The sequence below is a fragment of the Pagrus major genome, chromosome 6 (assembly GCF_040436345.1).
Source record: "Pagrus major chromosome 6, Pma_NU_1.0".
Taxonomy (NCBI): Eukaryota; Metazoa; Chordata; class Actinopteri; order Spariformes; family Sparidae; genus Pagrus; species Pagrus major.
This window is the reverse complement of record NC_133220.1, coordinates 35,135,678-35,149,487: the sequence shown is the minus strand read 5'-3', so window position 1 is coordinate 35,149,487 and position 13,810 is coordinate 35,135,678. Positions and strand designations below refer to the sequence as shown.

General features: G+C 40.0%; 1 protein-coding gene across 1 annotated transcript in view; it reads left to right on the top strand.

The window, feature by feature from the left end:
• Positions 1 to 13,204, top strand: part of cadpsa (Ca2+-dependent activator protein for secretion a) — a 218,921-nt gene extending 205,717 nt beyond the window's left edge. Inside the window, exons 28-29 of the mRNA XM_073468331.1 lie at positions 10,479 to 10,583; positions 12,924 to 13,204. Of these exons, the coding sequence (XP_073324432.1) occupies positions 10,479 to 10,583; positions 12,924 to 13,097 (279 nt within the window). The 3' untranslated portion in view covers positions 13,098 to 13,204. The remainder of the gene's footprint in view (positions 1 to 10,478; positions 10,584 to 12,923) is intronic.
• The last annotated feature ends 606 nt before the right edge of the window (positions 13,205 to 13,810 follow it).

Genomic DNA, 13,810 nt, shown 5'->3' with positions numbered 1-13,810 from the left:
TAATTTTCACCATAAATGACCTGCAGATAAGCACTTGAAGAAATGGGAAGCAGCAAATGTCACCTTTTTTTCATTCTAGGGACTATTTATAAAAGCTGCACTCATGCTAGGGTAAGCATGTACTGTGTACACTAGACCGTAATATAACCCAGCATTTAATGGCAACTGGACTCAGTTTTCAGAACTCTCCTGACATAATCTAGGCAACACTTAACAAGTACTATGGTTTCTTACTCAGCCCTAACTTTTGAAAACACACACACACACAACCATGCACACACACACAGGAGCAGCAGCAGAGGCAGAAAGAGGCAGAGTCCCAGGTTGCTTGTAATCCCTGTGTACCCCCTGTGGTGAGGCCCCTCCTCAGCTCCAACATTCCTGGCTCTCAGCAGTACAAAAGCTCCTGAGCCGCCCCACAAAAGAGGGCCTCTGACCTAACAAATCAGTTGGCTTTTTTGGGGTTTTGTGTGTGTGCGCGCACATGTTGCGTGTGTGTGTGTGTGTGTGTGTGTGTGTGTGTGTGTGTAAATAATCTTGTCTTACTTGCCCTTTACTTTACTCTTTTCTCATACGCACTTTAATGGTGCCTTTATCCTACCTCCAATCAAGATGGTATTTAACCTTAAAGCTTGCAATAGTTCCCTTGAGTTTATTCATATTTATGATTTTCCCCTCAAAACTCACTCTCTGATGAACCCTGCTCACATTCAGATTTGATCAACTCTGTTAACTCTTAGATTAACTCTTTACAACTCTGTGCAGATTTCTCGTGCTCCTCCATGAACTCTAAAACTCTGTTCTTGCTCTCCGGTTTTTGTGTTACAATTATGCGCACTTGTTTTTGACCTCAGCACAGCCCTTATGGGTGGTTGCTCTTCCTATAATTGGTTATGACCACCCACCCTCCAGGGATTTGTTTTAATTTACTTCTCTTCCATTTGTGATTTATTTAAATAAAAAAGCTGCTGATGAATTAGCCATATTTTACATTCTTAACCTAACCTGTATATCCTCAAACAATTTGGTTTGTCATCTTTTTACATGGAGACACATTCAACATGTACAAACCTTGAAACTGTGAAACACTGGTATGTCTATCCCCAGATCACTTTCAGGTCTATTTCTGCTGAGAACTGGGAAAAATAGGTAAGTCTCTGAATCTCTAGATGATGTGCTGCTGCAGCCGCGCTGCTCACATGGGCTGTGTGGCTGCTCTACACAGTTAACATGGGTGCTGAATGAAAAGCATGAGGTTCCACACGCACGCACAATGCTACCCGGGCGTTACATGTCACGCCTCTTTTGCTTGTGTAAAGCCGGCATGACATCTTAAAATCACACACTGGATCAACCACATGAAACTTTATCAGGCACCTGAAAACACACCCGGATAGGTCAGTCACTTGGTAACGTGAAAGTTAACCTCAGCGCCTATGGACGGTTAGCAAATATGTTTAGCTCAGCATCGGCTATCTAATGTTAACATTAGCTTGCTACTAGCTTTGCAGCTGAGGGAGGTTCACTTGATTAGATTGGCGTTTACTGAATATTTTAAAAAGATGAGTGTGTGTTTGCTGCCACACTTGTTGCCATGACTATAAAAATGGTTGGTTACTTAATCATCCTCATTCACATAGCAGGCAAACGTTTAACCAAGAGAAAGACTTATTCATGTCAGCTACAGTATGCTAACACAGAGGAGTGATGATAATACAGTACATGCTTTGAATTCCTTAGCTATAACTACGCAGTGTTCTAAACAGACCGGACAGCATGCAGCAGATGATAGAACACTCATTACAACCATAAGAGACTTGACTTGGACTCTAGCTCAAAGACTTGAGACTTGACTTGGACTTGCAAAAAATGACTTGTGAGCATCTCTGCATTATCCAAGGCACTGACATAGAATTGGAGTTTGTGCCAGGGCGCCGCACAATGGTTACCCACTGCTCCTATCACTTAGGATGGGTTAAATGCAGAGAACAAATGTCTCTACTGGGATCAATAGAGCTATAATAACTTAAACTGAAACAAAGCCAGTGAGCGGCAGACCTTTTCAAATAGTTTGCTTATGTTCTAAAACAGAAATAGATGACAATCAAACCCACAACAATGACAACAAAGAACATGTGAGCAACACAACTATGTTGTTTCTTCAAACATGGCTGTCATTTTTAATTTATGACCAAACTAATGCACCGTCATTGTTGTTCGATGCAGTGGAAACATCAACAGGAATGTCTGTCTGTTCTTGTGCGTCCTTAGCACCTGGACCTGACAAAGAGGGGCAATAGTACATATACACATACTGTATAGTACTCTTTATTCTGCCCACATCTATGTCACGTCATCATCTCAGTTTTAATAAAGGTGCATTGATCTATTCTTGAGCACGCTTCTGCTTGTAATTCCTCACAGTGCTCTCAGAGTGAAGTGAAAGTTGTCTGCTGACATGAGCAGATTGCAGTGATTGCAGACTTCAAGCTTTATGTGTTGTTTGCTCATCCAATCTAAAAAGGCCAGTTCCCTCTCATTACACCACCCAGCAAATAAATGCAAAAGGGTCATGAAAGAGGTGAGTAGGTGGATGGGGAGGGAGGGAAGGAGAGGTGTGCCATTTTTTGCATCAAATCCGGCTGGTGGCAGGCCCCCCCTGCCAAGCGGTATGTGAAGACTTGGGTGTGAACGCTGGCTTCAAGGCGAGGTTTGTGTATGTGTGTGTGTGTGTGTGTGTAGTGGTGGGTGGGGGGTTTCAGTGGGATGGGTAGGTTGGTGTCAGATGGGGGCAGGAGGTCGTACTGTCTCCTAGCTCTCGCTCGAAGGGGGATGGACCAGCAGATGTATATGTGTGTATGTGGGAGTGTGTGTGTTGTGTTGTGCTGGGCGTGCATGTCGCCTGTGTATAGGTAGGGGTTCATCAGCATGTTGTGAAGTGGCAAAACACACAAATGCACACACACAGATAACCCAGTTGAAGGAATGAAGCCCTTCCTTCAGATGGAACTCGTTAGAATGTCACAGATTTGATCCCTGTCGGGTTATGGCATTATGTATTCAGAGCCATATTACGCTTGTTTTGGCTGTCAGGAAGTGCTAGCCCCCTGCTGATCCCCATGCAGCCTAAAAAAGAGAGCTTGGGTGAATTTGTCTGTTCTGATGATTTTCTTTTGTTAGTTCCTGCCAAGAGGAACAAAGCAAGAGGGGCCATCACTGTTCATTTGATGAGCTCAACAAGCATCAAAGTGGCTTTCAACTTTATCAACGTGTGGACGCCACAATGTCTTAAACCCGCCCTGAAGGACTGTCACCATGTCCAGGATTCTTCAGTGACACTGTGGCTTTTTCATGTGGATATTTTAACAGTTGGTTTAAAGAGCTCAGATAAGTGCATGTAGGAGAAGGTTAAAAAATAATTCGAGAAATGGTGTAAAAAAAGAAGGGAAGACGGGCAAAGTCAGGGTAAAAGATATAAGCAACCTTTCTGTTTGGACTCAAAAGCAGATCAGGATAAGAAACTTGGTAAAATGAGCAGGAACCCCAACTACACATCGAGTTGAAACTGTGCTGTGTAAATAAAGAAAAAAATCATTCAAAGATTAAACAATGTCTCATGAAAGATCAATGTTAAGATGTCAAAGGTACATTTTGTGTAATATTTGAGAATCAATTACTGCAGTTAGTTATTCAGGAGAAATGCAAAAGATAAGAGAACAAAAAATAATGGAAAAGGTTTAAGAAGGAGGTAATTCAGATGTTGCCCATTGTCACCATTATAATCCAGCCCCATCCCCAATCACCTGACTGGTGAGGCTTATTTGAGGGTGAATTTAGACAGTGCTTAGGAAAAAAGGCATTCTCTCCTTCACATGTTCGAAAATAACACATACAGTACATGGATATAAGATACTCTAACAAAGATGCTAGAATTGATCATGAAAGTTAGGAAGGCTGCGACATAAAAGTCTCCATCCACATATAGAAACTAGCATTAGTTTTCCAAAGATTCAGATGTGTCCTGTATTGGCACTTCGCATTCAAATATGTCAATAACATGCCATATAGCTTTCCTTCTTTCAGCAGTGGTGATCAACATGGTCTGTGAGCTATAAGTTGGAAGTCCAGCCTCACAAGCTTATTGACATTAAGATCATCCTGCAGGGTTGTAGCCCTTGTTTTCTCCTTGTTGACAGTATTTGGAGAAGGAGCACCCAGATCAGAGGCCAGTCGGTATTTGCTCAGTGCTTGATATGACTCCCATATGACATTTTGGGAAAAAAAAAAAATCAGTTACAGGGATTCAAATTCTGTCATGTCCACTGCTAATGGCAGGTGGGAGCTAAGGATTATGATGTGGAGAACTGATTTTACAATCTGCAGCTTAATGCAAATCACTTTAAATTTCTGGTAAATAAATGGGCAATAAATTCAGCAACTATGGCTCTTAGAACTGAAATTAATTTTAATTGGGAATAACTCTGATTAGTGCCTCTGGCAGACTTTTTCTCCGTAGCAACAGCAGTCGAGGCTTAGGAGTATTGCAGCATTTAGAGCAATCCACCATGCTAAAATGACTGATAAAACAGAAGTTGAAATAATTGAAACTGGTGGTCATAACGTAAATCTATAGGATCATACCATCATCCAGGAGAGTCCCCTGTAATACATATGAACCAGTGGCCCTTCCCACATCACAGCTTTACTCAGGCAAGCCATAGGAGACTTCAGGAAATCCAGAGCAGGGTTGATGCATCACATCAACAGCTGTCTTCAGCACAGTGCCAGTTGAAACAGCTGTGTACCTGATTGTACATGCAATGTCAAGCACATAACCCATCTGCATGGAGGCAACCCTATGATTACTTTCCTAAAAAGAGGACTCTCTTCGAGAGAACTTGAAAATAATGCTGTCCACAGGGACAGAAGTGTTAGCCTTGTATCCATGGGTTGGATTATCATCCATGATTACATCAGTGACTGTGGTCTTACAACGGAATTCAGTTAATGTGATTTCTAGGCCTTTTAGGAAAATCGTGAATCATTGATGTCTGATGAATTTTGAGTTCATATCATGGCAGCTACTGATTAGCTGTAGGGGTGTTAGGGTGTCAGTTTTCTGAACCAGTGTACCTTCACATTAAATGACTCACTGTGAAACCAACGTGACCATATAGGTCACATTAAATTAAGATAATGCTCTAATTGGTAGTTGTGCAATATCCAACGTTTTAATTGTGGTTAGTTTGAAGGACTCGTTGGAGACAAGTTAATCAGACAGTCAACTTTTAATTACATTTCTGAAGTTACTGACGGGACATGCACTCAGTTGTTTTTTGATGAATCTGTTTTTAAGGCAGCTCTTATAGAGAGTCGAAGTGAAACTGGCACTTCTGGGTTCGGCTCCAGAAATAAGTAATCATCATTTAAAATCACATTGATATTTGGAATTATTAAATCCCACTGGACATCTGGAACATAATGATACTCGGCAGTATGTCATGTGTTTCACTTCATATGCCTTCATATGGCTGGTGAAAGTTTAAAAGAGTCGAGCCAACTGATACACCAAAATCACATATTTGTATAAAAATGACTTTATAACAGATCCAGCATGAGACTCTATCCTTAGACTGGAATAAGGAAAACTGTTTTGAACATGTTTTCTGTCTTCAGTAGTTTCAGCATTTCTTTTTCCTGTTCTCCTGATGAGAATCTAAAGTATGCATGCAAATATCTCCCGATGGATCAACAGTCACTTTCTTTTATTAAATGATGAAACTAGTATTCCATTCAGACTGGCATTGAAAATGTCTTAAAGTTGATGAAAATCACAAGCATTATGTGTACACAAGATGTCCCTGACAGACCTCCAAAATGCCAGTGATGGCAGCAAGAAGACTTGTGACATAACTGTCAAGCCTCTTTTTATATAAAATGAAGAGGAGTAACGCAGAACAGGGCACAAAATGGCTGCTGCAAAAATGGCTGCAGATGGGAGCTGCATGGCACGGTGCAAAGTCAAAGGAAAAAGGAGAAGTGAAGGAGGAGTAAATGATAGAAAGAGGGAGAGCAGCCACTCAGTGGATCAGTCACTCCAGGCCTGGCCTCTCGGCGGGGGGTTGTGCTCGGGGCGAGATCACAGGCCTGCTGCCACGCCGAAGCCTTCACAGGCACACAGCGACAGATAGAAAGCTGCTGGCACCAGGTCGCCTCACTGATTCACCCCAGCACTGCCTCGGCACAGCCATCTTCTCATTTACCCATATTCCACTGACTAAGCTTGACCTACATGTAGACCTGCTCTTTGCCCTTTCTTACGGCCTCAACAGGTTTCAGGGCAAGGGTGAGCTTGAAGTCCCACTGAGCAGCTTTTGGTTTTTTGTCTAGCAATTCAAAATTGGACAAATTATGTATATATAATATAATATAATATAATATAATAATAGAAATTGTTAGTTCAGGCAGACACATTTCTCAAAGTTCTCAGGCTGAAGTTATGATGTTATGTTTGCATCTGTGACTCTCACTCTAGACAAGACATTTGCATAAAAACCAGAACGTATTTAAATCTTTGTGTTTCTATTGCTTCCTACACACCACACAATCTGTGTCTGTTTCATGATGTTATGAGATTGAGTGTAAGGCTACAGCATGAATTTGTACATTTTATTGCGTGAATTAGGAGTATTTGTCACAGGCCGAGGTCAATGTGCCAACAAAAGCCAGTATCAGTAGACTTCCAGTTGGTCAAACTCACCATCCTCTCTTTGCTCTGCCTAGAGTGGGTGAAGTTTTCTCTCCTAGCGTCTCCAAGTGGTATTGTTGTTGGCACCGCTGTTGGCAAAGACAACTGGATCGTTGCTGATCGCAGTTTTCCTCAGTCACAAATAACTCAGGACAAATAGGGGACTTATTCAATCATTTAGTCTCTAATAGAAATGGATCACCAGTTAACCCTTCCTTTTCCCGGTTGACCATGTGCCCGGTGAAAGATCAAATTGTTTAGTGATAGGGAGGTTTATAGGGAACAATGTAAATGGCGATTGTTTCATTATTCTATATGCAGTACATTGAATAGATGGATCTTAAAAGTATTTTTGAGATGAAGATTTAATTCAGAACCAGCTATGAAGCACATGTGTATTTGTTGAATAATTTCTGTACAATCAAGTAGGGCTGGGCAATATATAGATAGTATATGGTTATTGTGATATGAGACTATATATGGTCTTAGATGTTGGATATGATTATATTATGATGACATTATAGATGTTGTCTTTTCCTGGTTTTAAAGGCTGCATGACAGTAAAGTGAACTCACCAGACTGTTCTACTTGTTCTAATACTTGTCTTTACCCACTCACTCATTATATCCACATTACTGCTGATTATTACTGCTGATTATTAATCAAAAATCTCATTGTGTTCAAATTTGTCACAATATTGAGGTATTTTGTTAAAAAAATATTGTGATATTTGATTTTGTCACCTAGTCATAGCAGTTATGAAGCACTTTAAAAGAAGATTTCCGAATATTGAAATATATATTGTATCGGATATGGCCTAAAAATGTTTGAAGGCCAAATTGCCCAGCCCTACAATCTACAATAACACCAACAGTCATTATTGTCAATTAACATTATTGCTGTGATTGAGAAAACTGCCAGCAAATATTTTCCAGTTACCAGAATATTTGACTTTCTACTTTATCAAAATTGATGGACAATAAAGCTTATATTTGATGACTTTCTTAAAAGATTGTTAAGATTCAAACATAAAATGGTATGGTATCACATCTCTCTTTAACACACTGCTCCCCCTTCCTCTTCATTTCTCTTCTCATTCTTGTCCAGACCCCCCCACCACCACCACCTCTCCCCCATCTGCATCCGTTCTGCTGTGACCCTGACTGGTGAAAGTCAGTCGGCTTCTATTAGTATCAGCCCGCACTCATCATTATCCATCAATTAGACTGGCAACAGCCAGGGCCCACAGAGAAACATCTGCAGCCTTTCGGCTCTGTTTCTGCATGGCTGCCATGCTCTGAGCTCACTGTGCCTTGCAGAGCTTACTGTTTAGAGAGGTCTTGTCTAAATAAAGCAGTGGACACATTTCAATGTTAAAGGATGTATCACCTGTGTAAATGGTGACAGAACTAGGTCCACTATATGGTACCTCAGTACTTTATTAGTACTGACCAAATTGTGTCCATTGATTCTTAAGGCAGAGATTAAAAGTGCTGCTTTGTCTTCTTTGCAGTACTAACTCTCTGTCGGCATGTACTAGCTGATGTTAAATGAGTCTGTGTAACCTTATAATTACAAAATTGACACATTCCTTCTTTGTCATACAAGGTTGTGAATATAGTGAAATACACTAAAGCCCACAGCCAGCAGGCTTCCCTGGTCAGATACAAGCAGAGCAAGATTTTGAAAAAGTATTATTATGTTGTGAATACTTAGATAACGGATCAATTTAACAAAAATTGCATGTCATACATATTAATAACATACACTGCTCTGGCTCTCTAGCTAAAAGTATAAGCTTATCAATAGTTGGATCTAATAATCGCTCAACATTCAATCACCAACAGATGTCATTTAAAATTTTATGTGAAATTAAAGTACAAGTACACATAACAATGTTTATCATAACATGGATCTATGTGAAACGTTTTATATTAAGTGGAATTAAATGTACGAGACTTCATTTTACAGTCTGGCTTCAATTCTTCACCATCTGCATCCGCATTCCCCTGCTTCAAAATGTTCATACACATGGGTCAGGGTTTACCTACAGGTGCACACATTCTCCCGTCAAGTCACAGCGTCTGCGTGGGAAGTGGTGTACGCCCTCTCAGGCCCCATTTAGTGCGTACGCATTGTTTATAAATGAGACCCCTAATCTGTCAGTCTGTCAGATGTAATGTAGGTGCTCACTACAAACAAAAGTCATTACATCATAACAATATTATGTGTTGAAAACTTGTATGTTTAAGTTAACATGTATGTAACGCTGTGATCCTAGACACCATTCACCGTTACAAGACACTGTACCATCAAAGTGATTTAAAGCTGTTATTTTAGAGTAAAAAAAAGTTACATAATGTTGCTTTAACTTGTTAAAGTGAATGACTTATTATAGAGTGAGTTCAACAGCACCATTACTGAATCAGTAAACCAGTGACTTCAATACAAACAAATGCCAATGTAGGCCTGACTGTATACTATCAAGAGTTTGATGACATTTTAAGAGGATGGTCATTGTTCAGTCCTTTTATGTTGTGCTTCATAATAACGTCGTTTAATATAATTTAACACTTCACTTGTTGTGATGGTCTTTCAAAGGTATCTGTGCCACAAGCATTCCTGGGGAATGAGAAAACTCCACTTGTGTCATTTTATCATTTCACCAGCCTGTCTTCTTTTCACAATTTTTCCTACTCATTCACAGTTTCACAGTTTCTCACTGACTACATTTAATTGGTTGCCTACGTACTATTTAATACCGGTTCATGGGCTTCTCTTCAATGGACTCACTGATTGGAATACACTGCTTCAGCAACCAGACAGACAGACAGACAGACACTGCAGTCCAGAGAGGTGCTGTTTCAAGCAGTTCAATAAAAACATTTGGAAAAGATGCTACAAATAGAAATGTACAAATAAAAGTTGTGAAAATATCAATAATAATGTGAATAAAAAGCCTGAGCTGGCTTTGTACTGAACCTTTACATTACCTTTCTGTCATGAAAACACTCGAGAGACATGTTCATCATCAAGGAGAGAGACTGCAACAGTCAAAGGCAATATATCTTGGAACATACTGCCAAACTGACACCTAGAAGATTTGTTTCATGGACTATGACAAGTGCTGTTGGCAAAAAATGTCACTGCACGCCAAGAGCATCATAAGCTGTACTCTTTATTAGGATTCCCATTAACTGACATCTCATTGGCTGCTGGATCTTCCGGGGGTCCACACTCCAGACTCAAATAGATCCTAAGCCTATGGGTGTATCTGATGGGGCCCAACATGACCAGAGTACAAATTGTTTCCTAAGCTTAGGTCCCAGGGTAGACTGTGTGGGCATGGCTGAACTGCAGCAGAACAAGCCTTCTACAGAGAAGCGCCTGCTCTGTGCTGTGTGTCACCTAATGGCTTGATGAGGCTATGCAACCAACATGACATGAACATCTTCAGATTAGAGACGTCTTTCTGCTGAGGATTTGTTTGTCAGCTTCGTCCCTCCAGCCTCTCTCTCAGGGATCGGCAGGAAACTCATGATGATACACTGCGAGGATGACATCACATGCTTTCTCTGCCAGATACACCATGAGCAGAGCTGATAGATTACAGAAACGAGTCTTCAGGGCTGTGGATTCATTGTTTTGAGTGTTAATGTTGCTTCTCATGTGTGTTTTGATGTTAACGAGCTTGGAGTACATGTACTGTGTGCTTGTGTGTCTGTTTCAGCAATGGTACACCAGCACTATGAACCTTGTAGGAACATGGCTGACTGACCGTATGGATCTGCAGCTCCATGTTTATCAGCTGAAGATTCTCATCAGGATCGTCAAGGTGTGAACAGCTGCCTTTATATTTCTAAACATCATGTCTAAATGTAAGCACACATTTTCCATGAACCATTATCATATGTATATTCTCAAAAATCAATGACAATGATATAAAATTGAGTGACTCTTAATTTCTACTGACACATTATAACATTACATTTCTGCTTCCCACATAATTTGGTGATTACTGTTAAAACATGATTAGTCTGCTCTGTTCACACACAGTGTGGCATTTCTGACAGTTGCACTTTTTTTTAAATTTTATTTATTTGGTCTTTCTGGTAGAGTGGAGACTTTTAACAGTGAGTGGTAGCAATCCACTGATGTCGTATCTCCCGCTACACTGTATGCTAATGGAATAAAACTAGTAAAATGAGTAGGTAGAATCAACCCAATCACCAGAGTATGGCAATGAATGTTTCTTCAAACATATGTTTCTTGACACATTTATTTTGTAACTTTACATCTCTTTAGGTTCAGTTTTATCTTCAGACACCACTGTGCTTACAGTCTGGTTAGGTTAAGGCACAAAAACCACTTGGTTGGGGTTAGAAACGATCATGTTTTGGCATAAAATACCTGGTTTTGTAACCACGGAGCTGGCTGGACATGTCTCAACATCTTGTTCAAAATATCCAGTGGTCACGCTATCACACTTAGCCTGAAACACAGGCTCAAACTGAGGTCACTGGCTCACCAGCCTTGCTGCCTGTAACTCTACCACCATCCCCTCCACCTCCACCTGTGAAAGTACTCTAGTATACATGTTATCAGAACATGATGTGACTTTTTTTTTTTTTTAATATCAACATGGAATGTATGATGTACAAAGTTGTACATATCCCTGGTTTGCAGAAACGTTAACTGAACATGTTATTCTGGTGACTGGGCTGAAGCATGTGATGCAGTGTCATGAATATTTGCTTATTATAGTCAGGCTTTACTATATTCTTTTTATGAATACATCACATTTTCCAGCTTAGGAACAAGGAAAAACATTTTGAATGTTCCAGTTGGTTTTTGCTGCTTTTATCTTCTTGATAATACATTTAACTACATTTTGTACATATTGTACTTTTTACTCCATTACATTTATCTGGCAGCTCTTACTTGCTACTCTGCGGATTTTACATGTAAAAGTTAAGATCATCTTAATCATCTCAAAATATGAGGTGTTGGTATAGTTGAAACCAGCTGAAACTTTAACAAACTGGGTAGGTGCATCAGTAAATGCATCAGTAATAATAATCCAGTATAATCTAATATAGCGAAGCACTGAGAAGTTCAAGTTAGATGAAGATGCCCCACATATAAAGTAAGACATGATCCCTCACAGGCTGCACATCCACAACACCAGCACTTTAGGTCACTGGAACACCTGGCTGAGGCTGATTGAACCAGAACATTCATTCAATCAAATCTAAAAAAAGTAAAGATGACACTAAAATGAAAGCTGTAGAACAAAAAGTAAAAGCTCATTCACATCATTTCAGCTTTACATCTTAGCTGGATGTGATACAGCTAGTGATGGTGATAATACTGTAGCATGATGATGACACTGTTGGAATGATGACAGGTCATCTAGATTCACTGACGCATATCTTGTTGATTAATCATTTCATATCCTTTCTAAAGATTGCTGTCAAGTATAATATATGTGTAGTGTGAGGACAGAAATATGACAGCCACACACCTCCAAGCCAACGTGTCAGTGTAGAGGTATCCATCTGACCCCAAATAAAATCTGTTCAATCAATGATGTTGATGAGGTCAAAATTCAAATAAGTTGTTTTTGTGCTGTTTTCAATTGAGTTGATGTCAAAAAGGATTAGCAATTTTATAACATTCTGTTTTATTTATGTTTACACGGCATCACAACTCATTTGGAATCAGGGTTGTACTTTGACAATTATAATGTGACCATAACCAGTGGAACCCGACTAAAGCTACAAAATGAAAACCAAATCTGAATAAACCAGTTTTGTTAAATCAGATAGAAGTGTGTAGGCTATATAGCTCCTTGTTAAATAGCATAGAATTTGGCTGCTCAGATTTATGATCTTTATGATATGACATGACTGCAGCATATTGCTATTGATGAATGCTAACTAATCTTCGCTTTATCTTTGTTAAAATTACAAAGTGTCCAAATGTCTGCACAGACCTGACCAGAGAAACAAAGGCTGTCTTCAGGCAAACACACATATTTCCCAAAATGTTGGAGTTCCTTCTGAATGAAGACATCAACAGCAGGACACGCTCTGTCTGATAAAACCTGTGAAGTAATATGTAGAAGGCCTTCGCCAACTGTCTCTGATTCTTTCTTTTTTTCTATTTGGGACAGAAAAAGTACCGTGACTTCCGCCTTCAAGGGGTGCTGGACTCCACATTAAACAGTAAGATGTATGAAACAGTGAGAAACCGGCTGACCTTGGAAGAAGCCACCGCCTCAGTGAGGGAAGGAGGGATGCAGGGCATTTCCATGAAGGACAGCGATGAAGAGGACAACGATAACTAGAACAAAGGGCCTGAAAACTACAAGAATGTCAGAGCTTGTCAGAGGGTGAGCGGCACGCTGCCTCAGAACCCATGCAGCTGGTCCGTGAGGTCAGAACAGATTGGCCTGTCGTCCAACTGGTTCCCTCTATTATTTGCTTTGTCAATTTTTCATTCCTGTAATAGTTCCACGTTTCTGTCTGACTTAATCAAGAAGAATGTTTTTTGTGACTTTAATCACTTGCATGACGCAAGTCTGTCCTACCAACGCTTTTGATGTTGAAATTCCCCACGCAGGCTCATTGAGCTTTAATTTCTCCAAACTAAAATTCTTAACATGTAGTACTATACAAGTACTATAGGATAGCACTGTAAACCAGATTAAACACTGACTGATTTCTACTGAAATGTGAACAAATGAGTATCCAGAATATTCAAGAGGCCAAAACATTACAGTTGTTTGAGAAAAGTACAATGTGGCTGCCAACACTCTTCACATAAATATGATGAGAAGCATCTGTATGGATTACAACTTTTGAAGGCATGAAAAATATTATGTTGTATCTTCATGTTGTGCAACCCATAATGTCACGATAGCTTTCCTGTTGCCTGTCGCTAAGATTTCTCTTCCACATTCTGAAAAGTGCATAAAGTACAAAGCACTCGCTTTATTTAAGGCAGTTCTGCCCAAAAACAACCCATGAAACACTCATGTGATCCAGGCCACTATATTGT